General features: G+C 40.1%; 1 protein-coding gene across 8 annotated transcripts in view; it reads left to right on the top strand.

Annotated features, from left to right (window-relative positions):
- Positions 1 to 22,007, top strand: part of TNRC6C (trinucleotide repeat containing adaptor 6C) — an 82,003-nt gene that overhangs the window by 42,203 nt on the left and 17,793 nt on the right. For 4 of the 8 annotated variants that reach the window (XM_032199435.1, XM_032199434.1, XM_032199431.1 and 1 more), the window contains 7 exons: positions 778 to 3,369; positions 11,480 to 11,689; positions 12,576 to 12,742; positions 13,717 to 13,797; positions 14,439 to 14,496; positions 14,709 to 14,854; positions 21,594 to 21,767. In XM_032199435.1, coding sequence (XP_032055326.1) covers positions 996 to 3,369; positions 11,480 to 11,689; positions 12,576 to 12,742; positions 13,717 to 13,797; positions 14,439 to 14,496; positions 14,709 to 14,854; positions 21,594 to 21,767 — 3,210 coding nt within the window. In that variant the 5' untranslated portion in view covers positions 778 to 995. The remainder of the gene's footprint in view (positions 1 to 777; positions 3,370 to 11,479; positions 11,690 to 12,575; positions 12,743 to 13,716; positions 13,798 to 14,438; positions 14,497 to 14,708; positions 14,855 to 21,593; positions 21,768 to 22,007) is intronic. The other 4 variants (XM_032199432.1, XM_032199430.1, XM_032199429.1 and 1 more) reach the window with 3 other exon arrangements.

Raw genomic sequence — 22,007 nt, 5'->3', positions numbered from 1 at the left:
TTAGTTTTCACTGGTTTGGGGGTTGGAATTAGGGCTGTATGTGCAAGTTAAAAAGCATGTTTAAACCCCTTGTAAATCCTTTAAGAGCGAAGTTTCTTAACAAAGCTGTTATTAAGAAATGCCTATGTTCTCTGCTAAAATGTAAGTTGTAGTAATGGTGTTTAAATTTATAATTGATGCTGTATAGTGAAGATGGCTGTCAGTTTTTGTTCCTTTATTTACAGGAAGGGTTGAAAACCTAAATTAATTGTGTTGGGGGGGGGGGGAGGACGGGTGTGTGCGTATAATGTCTAATGGTAGACAGACATTTATTTTTATTGGATGTTCTTTGTTTCTCTGAAGAATGAAAACAGTAAAATAATGAGTCTTACAGATCTTCTATGTTTTCTCCAAATTCACTTTTTAGATTTTTCGTGTAGGCTTAGTGTATTTGCTATCTGTATTTATTGTCTATTATTTTAAATAGTATACCAAGAAGTTAAAAATATTTTTACTGCTCTGTTCTAAAATAGAATTAGCCCATTATTTTAATTGAGAATTTTGTCAGATTAAAACAAAACAAAACAAAACAAAAAAAAAACACTAAATATGAGCATGGTAGTTTGTAGTGGAAAAAGTTACTGTATTATATTAGAAACCGTGCTCCAAATTTTAGCATGATTTAGACTTCAGTGCAGAGCTCATCATTACTGCTAGCGATGTAAAACAGTATTTAAGAGCGTGTTTTTGTAGTACTTGAACAGTGGACTCATTTTCAACCTTATCGGATCCTTTCAGATCTCAGTCACAGTGGATTGGGAGACCATTATGAAAATTCCCACTGGGGACAGCAGCCCACTTTCAGGAGTGAAGGCAACTGCAGCTGGGATAAAGTGATAATAGACAGGACTGACAAGGAAGCGTGGCCTTCCATCACAGGAGCTGAGACTGAATCTGCCTCAGAATGTACTACAGACACTGACTCTGCCTCCAACTGTGGCTCAGAGAACAGTAGCATGGCTACAGGGAGTGCCCAAGGCAACTTCACTGGACATACAAAGAAAACTAATGGCAATAATGGCGCCAACGGAGCACTCGTCCAAAGCACTTCTAACCAGAGTGCCCTTGGAGCTGGTGGAGCAAACGGTAACGGAAACTCGGCCAGGGTGTGGGGGGTGGCTGCAGGCTCCGGCTCTGGCCTAGCTCACTGCTCTGCCAGCGGTGGGGATGGAAAGATGGACAACATGATTGGAGACGGTAGAAGTCAAAACTGCTGGGGTGCTTCCAACTCAAATGCTGGCATTAATCTTAACCTTAACCCTAATGCCAATCCAGCTGCCTGGCCTGTACTCGGACATGAAGGAACTGTGGGAGCAGGCAACCCTTCCAGTATTTGCAGTCCAGTCAGTGCCATAGGTCAGAACATGGGCAACCAGAATGGGAACCCAACAGGCACCTTAGGTGCTTGGGGAAACTTGCTGCCGCAAGAGAGCACAGAACCACAAACGTCCACTTCTCAGAATGTGTCTTTCAGCGTACAACCTCAGAACCTTAACACTGATGGACCAAATAACACTAACCCCATGAACTCTTCACCAAACCCTATCAATGCAATGCAGACAAATGGACTGCCGAACTGGGGGATGGCTGTTGGTATGGGGGCCATCATCCCGCCCCACCTGCAAGGCCTTCCTGGTGCTAATGGAACATCAGTTTCTCAAGTCAGTGGGGGCAGTGGTGAAGGAATGGGCAGTTCAGTATGGGGGATGTCCCCCAGTAATCCTGCCACAGGAAACAGCAATTCTGGGTTCAGTCAGGGGAATGGAGACACTGTGAACTCAGCATTAAGTGCTAAACAAAATGGATCCAGCAGTGCTGTGCAAAAGGAAGGAAACGGAGCGAGTGCGTGGGATTCGGGGCCTCCTTCTGGCCCTGGGGTACTAGCGTGGGGCAGGGGCGGTGGCAACAGCGGTGTTGGTAGCATGCATTCTGGAGCTTGGGGCCACCCCAACCGTAACGCCAGTAACGGTGTAAACGGTGAGTGGGGCAAGCCCCCAAACCAGCATTCCAATAGTGACATCAACGGGAAAGGATCAACGGGGTGGGATGGCTCAAGTGTTACCAGTCCGAATCCTGCCATGCAGCAGGGCAATGAACAAATGAACTCCTGGGCCAAAGCTGCAGCATCTGGCACCACAGCTAGCGAAGGAAGTAACGATAGCAGTGGAAGTCAAAATGAAGGCAGTACTGGGAGGGAGGGGGCTGGAGAAGGCAGGAGGAGAGATAAAGGGATGATAGACCAAGGGCAAGTTCAGTTGCCAAGAAATGACCTTGACCCCAGGGTCCTGTCCAATACAGGGTGGGGACAGACCCCTGTAAAGCAAAACACTGCCTGGGAATTTGAAGAGTCCCCAAGGTCTGAACGAAAGAATGACAATGGAACGGAGGCCTGGGGTTGTGCAGCTACTCAATCTTCAAACTCAGGGGGGAAGAACGATGGGTCCATCATGAACAGTACAAATACCTCTTCAGTATCTGGGTGGGTCAACTCTCCACCTGCAGCTGTTCCAACAAATACAGGTTGGGGAGACAATAACAACAAAGCACCAAATGGCCCAGGGGGATGGGGAGAGTCAGCAAGCTCTACTACTGTTAATAATGCTGCTGCTGCCAAAAGCGGCCACGCTTGGAGTGGGACCGCAAATCAGGAGGACAAATCACCTACCTGGGGTGAACCTCAGAAACCCAAAACTCAAAACTGGGGAGATGGACAGAAATCAAATCCAAGCTGGACTTCAGGAGGTGGAGATTGGACAGATTCGTCATCTGTTCCTGGACACTTGGGTGATGGGAAGAAGAATGGATCTGGATGGGACTCTGACAATAGGTCAGGGTCTGGTTGGAATGATTCCACGAGGTCTGGGACCAGTGGGTGGGGAAATGGCACAAACAGCAAGGCAAATACAGGTACAAGTTGGGGGGAATCGTTAAAGCCAGGCCCCCAACAAAATTGGGCTAACAAACCCCAGGACAACAATGTGAGTAACTGGGGAGGAGCTGCTTCTGTAAAACAGACGGGGTCGGGGTGGGTTGGTGGGCCGGTGCCAGCCAAACAAAAAGAGAACTGTGAGGCAACTGGCTGGGAAGAGCCATCCCCACCGTCCATTCGCCGCAAGATGGAAATCGATGATGGTACCTCAGCTTGGGGCGACCCAAATTACAACAACAACAAGACTGTAAACATGTGGGATAGAAATAATCCTATAATTCAGAGCAGTACCACAACCAATACCACCACCACTAGCACCATTATCAACACAAACATGGTTGAACCTCAGCCATCGCACCAGTCAAGTGCCCAGCCGAACCGGTCCCCGCTGCTTGGTCCAGGTATGAAAATAGTTTTATAAGCTACGTTATACCAGTTCCATTATTGCTGAATGCTGTCTAGCCTGATCACTCTGTAATTGTGCATTAGAGAGAGAAACCCTGTATTTGTGTCATAGCATAAATGCATTCATTTACTCTGAGGCAGTGTTAACAGTTAACAATGCTGTTACCTTAAGTTCAAATACCTTATTTTTAATTCTTTATATAGACATGATACAGGCAAGGGATTTTCTGTTTCTCTAAATTTCTGTTGCTTTTAATGATCTCTTTGCCAGTGCTGCAGTGGTGTATGTGAGAATAACTGAAATGTGCTTGCAGCAGGTCCCAATGAGCAAATCTGGAAAACTGCGTATCTAAGTGAAACCAGTTGACTGTACCTTTTTGCAATCGAAAATGTTTTAAAAGTAGGACCAGAAAGGAATTTGGCTGGCTGCACAATGAGCGTAAGAAAAGCTTTAAACAATATCTGGTCAATAAAGCTCTGCAACCTGAGCTTGTTGATCCATATTTATTTTGTCAGGTGTTCCATGGTTAGTTAGCACCTTCTTTTAATTCAGCCATTTGAGAGCTCCGTGTCTTTTTGCTAACCTCTCTTCTCTTGTCTTCTGTTACTATTAGTCAGTCTTTGTTCTTGTTTAGACACTAAGCATCTATTTCTTTTCTACCAACCATATCTCTTGGCAGCAGATGTTTTTTAACAGTTGTATGAATCCAGGCTGATGCTGTTTCTCTGTCTTCTGTTTGTTGTCTTTTATGAAGAAACAGTTCTCTTCCGTACTTCAGGTCTCAAGCATGGAGAGTATCCTGGATTTTTATGATGTTCTCATAAAGCTGGATTGGTTAAAGATGTTAACATTCAGGGTGGCTGGGAAGAATTAGTCTACCTTTAGCTCTGTTCCAAAGACAAGGTTTTTGAGCATCCGAAGAGTATAAGAATTTTTCTAATCAAAACCAAGGTACTTGTAGACAAGCAGCAAGGAATGAAAATTGGGGGGGGAAGAGAAAAAAAGTGTTTAGGAGGGAGGTATTTAAATAAATGTCACTAGAAGCCCTGTTCTATGTCACGACCACAGACTTCTCAAAAGAAACCTAATCTTGCAGTGCTCTTAAAAATTCTTCATCTGATTTTGTGTCCAAGTTTTTGTTTCGTCTTGGTCGTGGCTAAATATTGACTTTTTAACTGTGCTTTTCTCCAAGTGGGATTTGTTCCACTTCTCTTATTTCCATCGTTTTTCTTTGATGTTTTGAAATAATTCAAACTTACTGTAATGTCTGTATAAAAATAGTCTTGCGTTCCTTTCTCTGGTCAAATATTTTAATAGTTGAGGGTATCTATTTTTATAAAATAAAGTGTGCTCCAGATAGAGAAATCTTTAAAGAGATTTGTACACAGCCAGTCTAACGTAGTTATTTTATAATTTGCTTGTTTTCAATTTACATCATCCGTATTTAAACCTTCACCCATGAAACCGACAACACAAATTTCTGAATTTTAGTAGAGGCGTCTTTTTTTTAGTGTTTTTGTTTGTTTTCTTTTTTCCCCCCAGTAAGCTGACTTTTGGATAATTACATATGTTTTTAAAACTGTTCGTGTACAGTGATGTGTCATTAATGCTATTCAAATAATTAACACCTTGCAGAGGAAAATTCTCTGTTCTGAGTCCTTCAGATTGTGAAAATGGAATTTCAAAACTGGTGTTAATCTTCAGGGGTTACCTCTGGAGACTAGATGGTAGCAAAGGAAGGGTTTCTTTGAAGTAATATGTTTATGCAGTCAGAGAACAGCTTATTTATTTGAAGTGATCCACTCGAGATAGCACACGGCTAGGTTAAAATGACATTATTGTGCATCTTGCAAACATTTCCATTACAAATATCCTAAGGTATTAAACCAAAACAACTCGCAGAATGTACTGAAGATTGTATGCAAGAAAGAGGATAAATTTAAGTGAGGACAATTCAAAATACAGTTCAGATATTCTTAAAAGTTATCAAAGGCATAAGTTGTCCTTTGCATATTTTTGCCTACATACGGTGGTGTGTGTGTGCATGGATATAAGAGCCCCACGTGGAAATGTTTTGAAGGTCTATCACTGAATCTGCAAATGAGCAGAAGCTAGGTACTGCCCTCTGTGCCTTTGTGTGCTATGACCAGCTTTACTTCTGGCTGTGCCTGAGAGGAGCTCCTCTTCTGCTTATTTCCCACACAGAAAGCAAAAAAGAGTGCAATTTAAAATGACCCTATTTGCTTCCCAGAGTGAGAAGACCAATTTTTAACACTGCATATAGCACGTAGCAGCTTTTGAGCACTATACTATAGATGTGTGTTGAAATTACACAGACCTACAACACCTGCAAATTATAGAATTATCTATGACATTAAAAAAAACAACAACAAACCACCACACACACACAAAAGCAAGTAATGAATGGCTTTCCTACATCATGAGCAGACATGGTCTTACAGTCTGTTGTCGCACCATTTAACCTAATTTTTTCATACCTCAATTTCCTGTCCCATGGGACAGGGAATATGCATTTCCAGCCTCTGCCGTAGGGGAAACTAGAGTCTTGAAGCCAGGAGTCTTCTGTAAAACAAAGCCAAATTTTATCCAATAGCAATTCTTTTCCGTGCACAGTATTTCTGTGTAAAACCTGATTGTATAATTAAAGGCCATGCCATAGGGCACAGATAAGTGCTCATATAAAATCTTCCAGCACTTGAACTTAGCAGTTAACATTGGCATTTCATCATCTACGAGGCTCCTGACATGCTTTGCCAATCATTTTTATCATTTACTGTTATTCAGGGAATTAGGGATGCTGAATTCTGTTCTGTATTGCTGCAGAAGCCTGTTGGATAGCTGTAAGATGGCACAGTCACACATACCGAAAGCAAAGTGGATTTTAATTTCACTGCACAGCTCTAGTAAATGGTTCTCCAAGCAGCAGCAGTGCCTTTAGAATTGTGCATTTATACTATGTTAGTTTAGAAATGGGGGCCAAGTCACAGTCTTGTTATTCACATTGTCGCCCATCCTCAGAAGTTCTCAGAATTCTTTGAGTGCAGAACTTAAAAGCTATTGATGGGAAGCAGATGTTGGTACACACTTGATGAAATGCGTAATGCTCTGAGGAGTTTCTATTGTAAATAAAAACACACAAAAAAGGGGTGGATAATGTGATGAATATACTCCTTTCTGGTTTGGGGAGCTTCCTCCCAAGCCACTGATGAGTTATTTAGAAAGACGAGCAGAAGTGACAAAAAGTTCTGCAAATGGGGATGAGTGAACAAAGGGAGATTTTTGGATCCCAAACACCAACAGCTCTTTCCTTCAAATGCTAAGAAGTGGGCTTGATGCATTCCTGTTAGATAGAGGAGAGGTACCAGATAGGTGGAGACTGGCAGGGTTCCAACAGATGGTCTTCCATTCTTGAAACGAAGCCAGCAGAAGGAAATATGGTCTTCCTTGTGGAGATTGTATGTCAAAAATTAAGGTCTTTGTGGTTCCTAGAGAGCGAGCAGCTCCACCTTTAAAATCCAAACAAAGTATAAATTATTTTCTCCGTTTCTTTTATAATCTTGTGCCATTGTGTCAGTAGCAACTTCAGTGCCACTCTTAACATGTGATATACACAAAACAGAAAATAGGATGCATTTTTTTTTTTTACTTTGCACTTTCATCACAGTGGACATGAAACCAGATCAGCTTTGAGCTCCTTTAGGCTGCTCATGTGAAAACCTAAAATCCTGTGGTGTGCACTCAGCCTTCCAACAATTAAGTACTGGGGGACAGCTAGGTGATCCTGAGAAACCTGTCCTCTGCTCTCACGCAGGGATGATCTCGTTGCTGACAGCCAAATAAGAGCTTCCCTAATGCTGAGTAATGCAAGAAAGCATTGAGCTCCACTGCCTGAACTGGAATACCTGTTAGGAAAGTAGGACGTGAAAGGTTGAGGGTTACAGGTGACTATTAAAAACATCTGTAACCTTTCCTTACACACGTACGTGTATGAATGAATACACTGCTAGAGCTAATTTATTTTCTTTTATAAGTAGACTAATGAGTGACTATTTAGTAAACAGTTTCATTTTTCTGTCTGTTATCTTCCTTTTTCATCTGCATAAGGTTCTGATATTTTGGTTTGCCTTTATTGTAGTCGTACACTGGTATTTATCACAGACCAAACAACCTCAAGAAAAACAAATTCTGTCATCCAAATGGCTATAGGGTTATTTTGAGGGAAAACAACTGCATCCTGCCATAACTTAGTTAACATTTCACTTTCCCTTGAGGATTTCCTTTTGGCAGAGGCCCAATGTTAATTATGTTTTTATTTCTATAAAACAAAACTCTGCCAATGTGGCCATATTTATTACTCACTGCGATCTCTTTGTTTCTTGCAGTTCTAACAGTTTTAAAAGTTCCGTATTAAAGCCTCGCTTTCTTGCCAAGGTAGCTGTTAGCAGAGCTTATCCTGCTGCAAAACAACATTCATGCGGATCTGTTTGTTGCTTTTTTTCATGTGGTTTTTGGTGGTGGTGGATTTTTTTTTTTTTAAAGCATGAGGCTTTTTCTTAAGAAAGCCTTACATGCATCTTATTTTCATAAAGAAAATTGTGAGAATTTTTGAAAATTTGAAGACTGGCTCAGATTTGAGACCATCACGAAGGTGTCTTCCTTCCAAACAGCTGTGTAAAGGAGCTTGAAAGTAGCTTTCTGTGCTTGTTCAGCCCACTACGATGCCATTTGCAATCTGCTCGTGTTGGGTAATGTGGAGCGTTGGAAAGCTTCGTGCTCCTGGAGGCAAGCTGCTTGGACTGCAGATTCTTTGAACTAATATTCCACCCATGTCTGTTTCGAATATGAGGCACACTAGGTTGTTGTAAAAATCAAGGAAAAACCTCATTTAAAAGAAGGTAGGCTTCTGGACGATAATAAATATGAATTATTATATTACATAAATATATTATTTTCTCTTACCTGTAGAATTTTGCATCATCCATTTCAAAACATATCAACCTTTTAAAGCTTTTAAAATAAAGCCACGTAGAGACATAAAAAGGTAGCATAAAGATAATAACAAAGTGAGTACCTACCTTGGAGGGAAAAACAGCTCCATAAATGGTAGCTACTCGGGCATTTATGTAGAGGCTAATTTTTGTTGTGCACAACCTAGCTCTCTAGCACCATTCAGGTTTTATTTACTGATTTCCTTCGCTTAATACGATGTATTAAGATAAATCTGAAAACTTTTGTTTAATACATTTAGCTTGTTTATGTGTACCTGCAAGCGTTATCTTTTAGTAAAGGCTAGTTCCCTCATTATTTGTAATCCCATCTTATTTACTGCTCAGCGCACTTAAAGCACTTAACTCAAAATAACTTGGACGTTGCACGTCTGTGATCTCTTTAATCAATGTTGTTGGATTTCTAGTAAAGAGCATCAGAAGGACCGGTTCTTTTGAATTTTTTAGTTTAAAACCTAGTACGCTTTGCCTTTTCCATTTATGAATTTTGTTTTAAGGTTGACTTCTTGAATTGAATTGCTTAAAGTATTACCAGTATGTTTTGCAGGGACTCAGGGGAATATTAGTGTTCTGCAGCCTCTGCATGTTGTACTCCAGTTGGTGCTCCAGAAATGTTTTGGGTTTTGGTTCATGTGCCTGCGGTTACTTGTTTTCAGATGTCAACATGATTGAATCCATGCAGTTACAAGGTTGGCTCCTGAGTACTAAGGCAAAAAATCAGATAAAAAAATCCTTAAATTAATTTGACATAAAGATGCAAGCAGTAAGCTTGAACAAGTGTGTTAGGTGAAACACCAAGGGAAGTATTCAGGTTAAGTAGTGGTTCACCTACATGCACACACGTTTGGGTGCTTATCTTTTGTACACATTTTAAAATGAACCAGAAGTTTCAGCTGGGCTAATACAGCTTAGAACAGAACACAGCATTTCTGCTTTAAATGAAAACCTGCTTAATAAAACAGTGAATTTGGGGTTTGGTCAGGAATATGTTTTAAAACACGATGAATCTCGCGGGTAGCAAAGGAGCTTTATTAAGCTACGTGTTCCTGAGCATGTAGGCTTTGTTTGGGTATGGTTTATGTCATGTACACTTTTATCATTAGATGAGAGAACTTTAGTTGCTTTAAGAAGTGGAGCCTAAAATAAATAATGCAATACAGTAACGCTGCAGTGGTGAACAAGTATGAGTCCACAATTTGAAAGGATTTTTTTTCCACTGCTAGTCACTATTCAAATTGTTTTTGGAGGTGTATTTTGCCTGCAGTTTCTAGTAACAAAATTTCTGTTGAAATTGGTAAATTGTGCAAAGACTTGTAGCAAGCCTGCTCAATCTGTTGCTTAATGAAACATTATTGCTTAGACAGTTTAATCTATTTCAGGATACTCTTAAGCTCTTCTGTGGTGACTTCCTTGCATTGTATACCTTCTTTAGTTATTAGCTGGTATAGAAAATCTTACATTTCTTCTCTTTGAAGCTTTCTGGAATATTTTTACAGATAGCACTGGGGAGCAAAAAAAAAGAATAATGCTGCAGCAAAGTAGGCATCTAGCCCTTAAGTTATGAAATCTGTTTAAAAAAAAAAAAAAAAAAAGTAATGATACTCTTTTTTTGAGTAGCAGTAAAACCAGTTTTCCTTCTTAAGCAGATCTGTTTCCATTTTGTGAGCCAGAAGTTACAGATCTGGCAGGGCCATCGTTTACTGGAATAAAATATTTAATAATACTTAATAATACTCATCTCCAATGAAGAGAAGGCAGCTTTCTTGAATTGGCAGCCTAGTGATAGTGGACATTTTAAGCAGACAGCATAATACTGAATTCTGCAATACTTTGAGATCTGTGTTGTCATTTAATATGATGTGTTTTTTGTAGTAATTGTAGAAAAATAGGTTTATATTGGATAGATGTAAAAGCTTTGTTTTCTTGCCTGCTATGTATCTGGCACTCTCGCATGTTTTCAAAAAGTACCTTGAAATCCATCTGTGATCCAAATCTGACCTTCTGGAAAATTCGATGAAGCAAATAGTCCTCTGTGAGAGTCAGAAGCTGCTCTTCTGTACGTTAGATATTGTTTTGGGGAGAAAGAACTGAAAACGCTTTTCTCAAGTGCTGATATTCAACAAAACTTCTGAATTCTTATGTACAACAGGAAAAAAGAAAAAGAAAAAAACTTCAGGAAAAAAAAGACTTTTTGTAAGAGGTAATGGGCATTTAAAATTCAAGTTACGCTTTTGTTGTGTTGGTCTGTGTTGCTCTTTGGGACTCTGAAGCTATGTGGCAGCTCCTGGCACATTTAACTGTAGTGCTAAAATGGGTGTGATGCGGATTTAAGTGCATTACGTTCAAGCCAGACTAAGGCTGTTCCTGTAGAGTAGCTTACATCTTTCGATGAGCTGAAGTAATACTCTGCAGGAAAACAGTGACTTCTACGTGCCATTCCTCATGATTTGACTGTGGGTTCTAATTGCATTTTTGCTAGTTCTCCCATTAAAACCGTATTGGTTATAACCTAAAGCTTCAGTGACGAAGGGGCAGGGAGTGAACACAATCAAACACAAGCTGTAATAAAAGCTTTAAGGAATGTTAACACACGTAATCTGCACTGAAAGTGGTGTATCATCTTGTGCACAGGGCATGAGAAAAGAGATTCGATAATTTGACAGTAGTTAAAACAACTTAAAATGCTACATTGACAAAGGCCCAACTCAAATCTGGGTCTTGGTCTTGTGAGTGCTTCCACTGCTGTGTTCCCCGAGCCCTGCTTGGTCTGCTCCGAGAAGAGCCGTGGGAAGCAGCTGCTTGGTGTGGGCTGCATCTGGGCCTCACCTGGCTGCCCCGGCTGTGCTCAGAAATATTCTTTCCATCTTGACAACTTGACATTACTATTAAATTAAGAAAAAGACTTTTGAGTCTAAATCAAAGGCTTTTTTAAATATGCTTAATTAGAGTCACTGTGCCTGCTTACTGGTTCATGCTCTTTCCAGATAAAGACTTTTAATAAAATGTCTGTCTTTTAAATTATTGACGAAAGAAGCCTTTCCTCTCATCGCTCTTCTTCCCTCCTTCCCCTCGCTTCAGCAGGCTGGGGAGAAATGCCTAACGTCCACACAAAGACCGAAGCTTCTTGGGGAGAGCCGTCATCCCCTTCTGCTGCAGTTGATAATGGCACTTCAGCGTGGGGGAAGCCCCCCAGCAGTGGTACAGGGTGGGGAGATAATCCTGCCGAGTCGGCAGGGACATACGGAAGAACAAATGCTCCAGCTGCTGCCCCAGCACTGTGCAAACCAGGTACGTGCACGGACATCACTGTCTGAAGGGGCTGGGGAAAAAGGGCAAAAAGCGTGTTTGCTTCTGCCGGTGTCTTTAAACAGGACTGCTTCTGATTTTTCTGTGCAGCTAAATCAGGGACTTCCTAAATTTTCAAAACTCCAATTAGCTCTCAAAATTTCTGACATTCCAAATTCATTTAAAATAATGAATTTGATGCATTGGTCCCGTAAATATAAAGGTGTTATGAAAGCCAAAACTTCTGCTTTGGCTGTGATAACCTTTTAATTTTATTCCTACTAAATAGCAGATACAGTCAGAGGTCCCAGAAAACCTAAAAAGAGGACTGATAGGTCTCAGAATGAATAATCTTTGCTTTAAACAGAGTAAACAGAAAAAAAACAGATTGAGCTGACGCAACTTCATCATTTAATGTAAAGTGTTCCTTGCAGCCTGCTTGCTCCTTTCAGATCCCATTCTTCTGAGATGTGAATGAATTTCTGACCGTTAGTAACCTTGTAATTTGGTTTTGTTCACTGGAAGAATGCGGTAGCCAAAATGGTGAGATTCATTGAAAGCAAAATTGCACATTACAAGTGTGTGGTCATACTTTTGGTTCTCCGTTCCTAGGAGACTGGAATGATCACAGCTCTTACTTGTTCAGGAAAAAGTAAGACTTGCCATTGCTAGACTTTTTCTATTATAGCAGTATTTAGAGCACTTTTCTTTTTTTGCTAGCTTCAAAGGAAGAGTTCTTATCATTTAATGCCAATTAAGCTATTTGATGAACCTCTATATATCTCTTGAAAATACTTAAATGCTGGCATACAGGATATGGTATAAAAGGATATTTCTGTAAGATTTGCATAAAATTAAATCTGATTTTCTTCTCCCTCTTTCCCTCCAGCTTCAAAATCTATGCAAGAAGGCTGGGGCAGTGGTGGGGATGAAGTGAATCTCAGTACTAGTCAGTGGGAAGATGAAGAAGGAGATATGTGGAATAATACTGCTTCACAAGAGAGCAGCTCCTCCTGTAACTCCTGGGGGAATGCCCCAAAGAAAGGACTTCAAAAGGTAAGACAAAAATAAAAATAATCTATAGGAACGAGTGGAATTACAGTGCAACATTTCTAGAATCAGTTTTCACACATTTTCTCATGCGTTACACCTGGCATTAGACACCAGAACACAAAAAGAGCTTGGTACTTCAGTGGTTTGAGTATAGCTTACCTTGTCTACAGGAGCAAGGGAAAGATACTTGACTTCCAGTGTGTCTGATGCTTCAGGAGTTCTTGTCCTTGTTGTCTTTGTTTTTTTGTAAGTTTTATAAGCATTCATGGATTCTGAAGAAGTGATAGCACATTAACAGAAAGAAGTGTTGAGTGGGTCTTCAGACACTTTCTGTGGTGGTAGAAAGGCAAATGGTAGTTTGTGATGAAGTGATCCAGCAAAGATATCTATTTCCTATTTGGAGAAACAAACAGATAATTTTTAAGGTATGTACTGGTGTGAGAAAGAAGCAATTTTGTAGTGACTTCATGCTTAACCAAGAACATACACAATTATGTTAGGAAGTTTTGCATTGCACAGTCATTATTTCAGGACAAGGCCAGCCTACAATTTAAAAGGAATTTGGAACACATACGGTCAATCAGTTTGTTATTCCATTAGCCAACATAGGCCAGTGATTCAATCAAATATATAGTGTTGTGATATTTCAGATTTTTGTATTTCATTGTGGTTTTCTGCGAAAGATTAAAATCAGATACTTAAAATGAAAGGTGGCTTTATTTCAGTGGTCAGCAAATCACATCATAAACAGTACACTGAACATCTATTCAGCTGAGATAAAATTTGAATGATATGTAGAGTAAGAGACTCATAGTTACATTGTTTGTAGTTTCTTGAATACTTTATAAATAAATGTATTAATATAACATTTAATAACATTTATATTAATGTGGAAAACTGATCACATTTGATGTACATCTCACCAGTATGGATATGGGAAGCAGACCATTAATGGAATCTCTCGCTTGTTTACCAAGGGCATGAAGACATCTAGCAAGCAAGATGAGGCCTGGATCATGAACCGCCTGATAAAACAGCTCACAGACATGGGCTTCCCTGTGAGTAGTGGTTATAGTTCAGTGTACCTGTGGCTTAGCCTTTGTAGCTTTTACTTGTCCTGTCTTTCACTGTCTCAGACTGTAACTACAAAAAGATACTCAGTGTTCTTCAGACTGGGAAGTAGTTCTGTTACCTAGAATTAGAAATTTACTCCAATTTCAGAAATCTATCATAAGCTGTATCATAAGAGTGCTCTCCGAGATTGCTTGGTGACATTTATAGAACTTGTGAAGTTCAGAGTTTTATAACAGGTGTTATTTGAACTTCAGTAGTAATTCCACTTCTGTTCTTCACTCCTTATTAAATTGATGACATTAGAGTATTGTTGGTTTTTTATTTTTTTTTAAGAGAGACACATAATAATAATATTTAAGTTGCCACTAGAAAACGGGAAGAAATTTGAACAGCTGAAGAGTGTGGCTTGACCTTGTAGAAATGGTACTTACTTGACAAACTGAAGCTAAATTGCCGTGGGAATTGGTAAAAGCCAAAGAAAAAAAAAAAAAGTGTGCAGGCGTTGTGTGTGCCACTGAGTAAATACTGAATCCAGTACTTTGAGATGTATCTGTTTTCTCAGTTTTCATTGAAATTATAGAAGCATGATTACTTTTTCTCTTAACATTATCCCTGTTTTTGACAGAGAGAGCCAGCGGAAGAGGCCTTGAAGAGCAACAATATGAATCTCGATCAGGCCATGAGTAAGTGTCTGTGTAAATAATTTTTTTCCTCGAAAGCAACAAAACAAAAGCTCATGATTCTGAGAGTTTGCTCTTATCCAGTTCAAATGGATAACATTACTTTTCTAAAGATGTTTTTGCTTTTGTAAGCAAGACACACTTTTGTGAACTTTTGTTGGCAAATTCACTCTCTTTGTGTCACCTTATTCAATCCGTTTCCCCTTTCTATGAAGGTGCTCTGCTGGAAAAGAAGGTGGAAATGGACAAGCGTGGAATGGGAGTGACCGACTATAATGGAATGGTCACCAAACCCCTTGGCTGCCGCCCACCACCAATCTCCAAAGAGTCTTCCATGGACCGCCCCACCTTCCTTGACAAGGTAAGTTCAGAAATGTGAATGTGGTTTGCTGGTTAAAACCATACACTGTAGTAATAATGATGATTACCACAGTCTGTTTATAAAGCTCTAGAGAGAGATGTGATATGTAATGACATATTTCTATATTCTTTTTCTTCTCTCTTTCAATTTGGTGTGAATTGAGTCCTTGTGGAAAGAACAATGATTTGATTTCCACAGAGAAACAAATAATTGTTATCCCAAGAGTTACACTTAAAAATAAAGCCTACTAAGATATTACTAGTGCAACAGAATTAGAAATGCAAAAAGCAAAGAAATGGAGCAGGGAAGGCCTTTCACTCCATAAGTCCTGGGAGCCAGTGAGTGACCCTTGCCCAGATTAATGATCAAGTACAATCAAGCCCAAAATCTTCAAGAACTAAGCTTCTAATTTTTGTTTTGATTTTGAGCTCCGTAAAGATTTCAGTGAAAGTTCAGTATGTACACAGGAATGAGGAGCTGAGGTATTTTTAAGTCAAAGAGCAGACGCGTGCAGTCATAAATAGCTTCTCAGATGAGCTTCCTCTTCTGTGGTCACGTATTACAAATTTTCCATCACCGTGCAGTGACCGAGGAGAAGGCTGCAGGAGTTAGTGGTGTCCAAGATTCAACAAAGTGCCTGAAGAACAGGATGTAGGGAAAAGTGCAGCCAGATCTTCAGTAGGAAATGGGATTTACAACCTGACACAAAGTCCTACAAATAGACCACAAAACACCTCAGAATCCTCCCCATCTAAAATTGTTACTAAGGAAAGAGCTTTCAGCAGTGCCATTCTTTATTTCTTGAGTTATCTGAAATGTTCCTAAAGGTTCTTTTTCTTTTCTGGATGCAGAAATCAGTACCTTTCACAAACTGTGCTGAAACCAATTCATTTTACATAAGCTGTTTACAGGATGTGAGACAGTAGTGATATCTAGTCTTGATAACACATATTGTATTAAAATCTTTATTTTCCAGTTGCCCACCCTGTGTTTTTTTTGTAGTCTTATATTTAGTACTATGAAAGTTACAGTTTGAGCTGTGACAGGTTCCTAAGTGTTGTGGTGAGAAAATTAGCATGGCACTGTGCTGGGACATCTGATAAATGCTGACCTCTTAATGACAACTAGTGCTGTTTCTGCTGTCATCGTAGCCTAAACAGTTTGAGTTCCTGTTCTGGTACAGTGCAAACTGTAAATTAATTTGACTAAACACAAATGTATCTTACATAATAAGGAAAAACGAGCATCTGTATAAAATTTTCTTTACAAGGTCTTTACATACCACTATTCTTCGTGGTAGTTCAAATACTGCCACAGTGTCATGGCAGTTTCTTCCAAAGATGGTATGTTAGAAAAATGCTCTTTTGCTTTTGAGGGAAAAACATTTGTTGTTTGTGGGCTCCCTACTCCTTGGAATGATACGGTGTCCATTATGGCATTGCTCCCTAACCCAGACATGTCAGGCTTAACCTGACTCTTTCTTCTTTTCCTCTTTCTACCACGTAAAAATCATTCTGAACTGTAGCCAAACTGTTTGCTTATGGCAAACCTTAATGAGTATGTTAATTGAAAGATCCCTCTCCTGATGAAGGTCACAAAATTAGTGTATTCATGCCAGTTAGCCTTTTCTTTTCTAGGATAACAATATCTTGAGCAGATTGTGAAAGAGAGAGGTGCATTATGTGAGGCATAACACATAATTATGGAAACATATGTTAAACACAACTTGAGAAGGGAGTACTAAAATCATTAGTATTCATACAGCAAGTAAAATCTGTCAGTCTAGGCATAATCTGTCACAGTGAGTTTGGTATAACAAAGGAAATAATCCCAAACTATATTTGTTAGCTATCAAGAGTGTTGAGCAACTTGCTAAGTGAATTAAACAAATAGAGTTTCTACAGTAAGAATAGATTTTTTTTTTTTTTTCTCCCAAAGTTACTCTTTTCATATTTGCATCTTATGCTACTGGAGCAACTCCTTTTCTTCAGAACCCTATGGGATGATATTTCAGAGCATGAACGTGGAGCTGCATCAGTTTCTGATCAGGTCATCCATCCTTTTCCATGGTTGGTGAATGAACTCTCTGCCATGGCTGCACAAAGCAATTCAGCCAATCTTCCTGATTTTACCTATTCTCTTACTAGGCCATTATCCTTTTGCTGGGCGTTGCTGAGTCTTCAATAAGTTATGCAAGGTTCTTCTAAACAAAATTGTAAGCTGGGTTAGTGTGCTCATTACTACCTCTTTATCGGCTGATTCTCTTAACACTTGCCACACATATTCTTTATTTTGTGTTCCACTGAGTCAATCTTTGGCATTCGGTGCTTTGTTAATTGTATTATTTTTCAGGATGTTATCTTGCCCTGTAGCACCATAAAAGGGGAAAGGAGAAAATCCAATGGCTTTGAGAAAATAAATATCCAGCCTAACAGTACCATGATATATGATCTCAACCACGTTATCTCATACTTGGTGGCGAGTGTGCTGTACTTAGGTATCAGGTTTGCTAGAAGATGTTACCTGATGTCTTCTGGAGCCATCTAATTTGTAAGAAAAACATGTAAGATTTTCCTGGAAGCATCCAGAAAGATAAATAACCCCAGTGTGTTTCAAAGAATCTTTTCTAAAAGTGTAGGGGTTGGCCTTGGGTACCACTCCTGAGTACTAGGACTCACATTTGGTGCGTATTCTCGTACACCTATTGAGCATTCTGTGCTCAGAAGAAAAACATGTTGTTTTGCTGATCTGTGCTGACCACCCCTTAGTTGAAAACCTTGAACCACACAGATGCCTTGTAATATTTTATCACAATTCAGATGCAAGCACTGAACTCGGGACCATTGAGAAAAGGCAAGGTATTTATCAAAGATACAAAAACAGAGCAGAGAAAGAACATCAGTTTTTTGAAACCAATGCCAAAGTGTGTATGCTGCGTACAGCATCAGGGTACTTCTCTCCAGTAAATGTGCAGTTTTATGGTCTTTATGCTGCTACATTGCACCAGTGTTGTTGGTTTGCTTGCCTTCATACGGCTTCATGGCCAAGGCTGCTGAAGCATCAGTAGAATCTTCAGTGCCAGCTTGGAAGATGTATTGAGCAATTGATAGGGGTGCCAAAACTGTAACAGAGTACAGCTGTGCTCCTTATTTCTAATCTGCCATATCCTGCCATAATGCTACTTGTTCTAGCTGGTAAAGGAAAAGATTACAAAAAAAAAAAAAAAGCTTTCTTCAGAGCTCACAGTCTATTCCCTGTTGTCATTTCCCAGATTTGTTTTGGTGCTGTAGATGTTTTTTGCAAAAGAAAAGATATAGCAAATTGATGTCAGTGCATCCCATAATCTGAATTACAACACTGTTTTATTTTGTCATATACTTTGTTCCTTGCAATATGTGGATTATCAGATGAATATCAACATAAGTCAGAAGAACTCACTGAAGAGAAGTATCATCAGCCAGCCTTAGCATTAGTTCAAGCTCGCCTTCTACAGGGCTTCTGTTCCTTCTCTGTGGCAGGCTCACTTTCCCTCCTTCTTTACCTTCACTTTTTTATGCTTTCTCCCTTATCACCAGCATAGAGTGCTGTCTTCTTTGCTCAGATGCTGCTTGCAAACTTTCTCCCAAATTCTTGAGAATGTAGGAAATTCTCCGCTAACAAATTAAGCCCTTTTTCACTACCGTCGTGGTTGCCAATCAGATCTTTTTCTCTACTGTTGACAAATCCAGGTCTACAAGGCCTGATGCTTGTTGGCTGCCCTCATGTTTTTCCACAAATATTCTATTTGGCTATGCTATTTCCTTGTTTCTAATTCAAATACAGCATTTGCTGGAATTTTTTCCAACCTCTTCTTTCTCATTCTGGTTCCACTTGTCTCTCATGAATGTCACAGTTTTTTCTCTTGGGGATAATGAATGAGATATTTTATCATCATGCAGAAACACCTCTTGAGGCTTGCAATTAGATGTTGATCGCTGGATTTTCAAGTTCGATTTTTTTCTTAATTTCTCCATTCCTGTTTCCTATGATCCGGTAATTGTTTCTATTCTGTGCTTTCAAGCTTTGAAACCTCTTTCAAATTCTCGTTTTGAAAATAAAAAACCCCAATGATAAGCACTTCAAGTATTACTTCTACTGCAAGTTTCTTCTGCCTGTACCTATCTCACAGTAGGTTTAAAAAGAGCTTATTTTAAGGTGAGATTTTCTTTCTTCTGCTTCCTTCTTTGGAAAAGGTGGTTTGTTTTTGGTTCATTTTTTTTCTGTTTTAAGAAGATATTAACATGTATTTTTTACTAAGTACTTTTGCAACTGACTTTGTATAAAGACCTTTGGCAAATTCCGCAGTCTGGCATCTGTCTGTTGGGCTGTCTTGATTCATGAAGTGGCAGTTGTTGTGGGCAGGTGACTGCCCAAGTGCCCAGGAATCCTCTGCTAAGTCGTCTGTACCTCATAGGGCTGAAAGATCTTTATGTCTTATTTAGCACATGAGACTCTTGTGAGAGACATTCCGAAGTCCTAAAAGCAATATTTTGTTGAGCATCAGTACGGTGCTTTGTGTTCAGGAAATATAGAAGGAAATAGTGCTGCTGCTAGGATTTTCCACTTGTGTCAAGTCCCTTCAAAGAGCTGACATACAGGGCTGGGTTGAGCAGGATTCTGGCGAGTCAGATGCGGGGAGGGGGGTTAGTTGATGAGCCTTAGTGAGAAATGTAACATAAATTTGTGAGGAAATCACTGAAGAGGGATGGACAGGAAAAGTCAGGTTAGAAAAGATTATTTTTCGAGTAACAATAACTGCAGAAAGAGCCTGAAAAACATCAGGTTACAAACTGCTGTCAGCAGTAAAGGTGTCACCTAGTCTGGATTGAGAATGACTGATGGCTGCTTTATGTTGACCGGCTGAATAGTTTATGTGAAATGAATTGCTTTCAGTTCCCTTTGCAGGGTACATTTGTGGAGCACAGTTGGCCTCTTCTGATAAGTTCAAATTCAGAAAATTAGAACTGAGTCAATGCGAACAATGTGTGATAAACTTGCTACAAAAGACACGTGCTGTAGTTCAGCCAAAGAACATGCTTGTGATGAAGGTGGCCTTGCAGAGCACGTCTGGTCTGGAAATCAGATGCCCAGATCTCTAGCGTGGCTTCTCCTCCACCATTCTCAGCCCTGCTATAATCCTACAATGAGAAAAATAATACCAGTGGGACAATATTTGAGTAAAGTTTGGGGACAGGAAGGGATTGCACTGGTCTCTCTTGGTCAATAGTTGTTCACAAAGGAAACAATGGCACCTGAAAGAGAGCACGCACGGAGCTTGAAATTATTTTTGCTTTAAAGGGGGAAGGGTAGAATTGTAAACATATGTCTGTGATCTAAGGAGAAATCCTTGAACCTGTTACTGTCATGCAAGCTGCAGTTGTTTGTAGAGTGTGACTGATGTCCAGTAGAATGTAAAATATCTTGAGCTGAAAGGCCTTGGGGATATCATTAGAAAATGTCAGTGTCCCCCTCAGGATAGTCAGATAGCATGTCAAGTGTCACTTCGCCTGATGGTAAAGAAACTTTTTCTTTGCATCAAAGGAGAGCTGTTGAAAATGCATTTTTCAGGATTAACTTAGAACGTAAAATTTACGGAGCGTGCCTGCCACATTAGGTCATTTGTTTGGGGATCTGGGTAGAGGACTGGGCTGCTTTTTTAACAAAGGAGGTTTCTCGGTATCCCACAATCTTCAGGGGGATTGCATTTAATGGTTGAAATAACCTAGCTCCTCACCTATACAAAAGCCTTTCTTTGCAGTGAAAATATTGCCTGAAAAATACCAATCCAGTATGTTGCAAATTAAAGGTTTTTTTTTCCCCCCCTCTGCCTGTTTTTGGAGTTGTACTTTGTACACAGTGTTATTTGATCATGCCTGCCGCAGGCTTCCCAGACATCAAAGCACAGTTTGAGATAGAATTGAGTACCCCACTGTAACACTAGCTAGATACCTACCTGTTTGATTGGGGATTATATGATTTATTTTCTTTTCTGACTCGCTGTTTGCCCCCCACAGGGGCTGCCTTCTGTTCATCATATCCATGTTCAACCACGGTTTCTTACAGCCCCGTGGTGAGAGGGGGGCTCCTTACGTCTTGCTAAAATCTGCCTCCTCCTGGGGGATGTTCAGGCAGTGTCTTAATCACTTCCCTAGGAAGGCTACAGAGGCAACATTATCATTATTGTTTTTAAGTATTTTTGTGTTCTGCGGGCGTGTTGGAGAGTAATGTTTCAGAGTGGATATTAATAAGTCACTGCTATGTGAATATTAAAAGAGGCTCATGTGTCTCAGTTAGGAAAGGGGATTAATGCAAACGTGTTTGTTTTAAAGCAGAGCTGTGATGTAGAACCAAATACAGACTGGTGTCAAATTAGCTTTTCTGGCCTTTCTGGGGTAGCAGAAGTGGTGGTTAGGTTGGACAGGTGGCTAGAGCCCCCCCTGTCCTGCTGGGAGGTAGATGAGGGTGGTTGTGCATTTGTGGATGAAGTGCAACACAGTAAAGGAAAACAGTACCTTAATCCTGTTTCTCTTTCTCTTCTTCCTTCACTCCATACTTTTCATTCCCCATCATTCATACCTCTTTTTTTCATTATTATTATTTTTTAACATTTTTTTTTTTTTTTTTCCCACTCATCCATGCCCTTTTATATTTCCATGGGAAACTGTTTTGTGCGCTGCCCACTCCTGGGCACTGCACACAGCTCACCCTTTCTTTCTCCAATCAGGATGGCGGCCTAGTGGAAGAGCCCACTACTTCACCATTTTTGCCTTCACCAAGCCTGAAGCTCCCCCTTTCAAACAGTGCACTCCCTAATCAGACCCTGGGCGGGATTGCCTCAGGGCTGGGCATGCAAAACTTGAATTCTTCTCGACAGGTAAGGCTGTTCGGGGAGGTCGCAGGTTGAATTTGAGTGCGCACAGAGTCACAGCTAGCTCGTCTCTTCCCCCTGGGAAACGGGGGTTTAAACTGGAAATGTGCACAAAATCTTTGTTCACATGAAATACCAGTGAAGAAACTACCTGCTGTGTAAACGTCTCGCATTATAGGACATAAAGCAACTGCTTAGTTGTAATCAGCCTGCTAATTACACACGTCCATTGAGAAGAGACTGTAG

Source organism: Aythya fuligula, chromosome 18, assembly GCF_009819795.1.
Source record: "Aythya fuligula isolate bAytFul2 chromosome 18, bAytFul2.pri, whole genome shotgun sequence".
Lineage (NCBI taxonomy): Eukaryota > Metazoa > Chordata > Aves > Anseriformes > Anatidae > Aythya > Aythya fuligula.
Note: the sequence above shows the minus strand (reverse complement) of the source record. Positions and strands in the feature narration are given on the sequence as shown.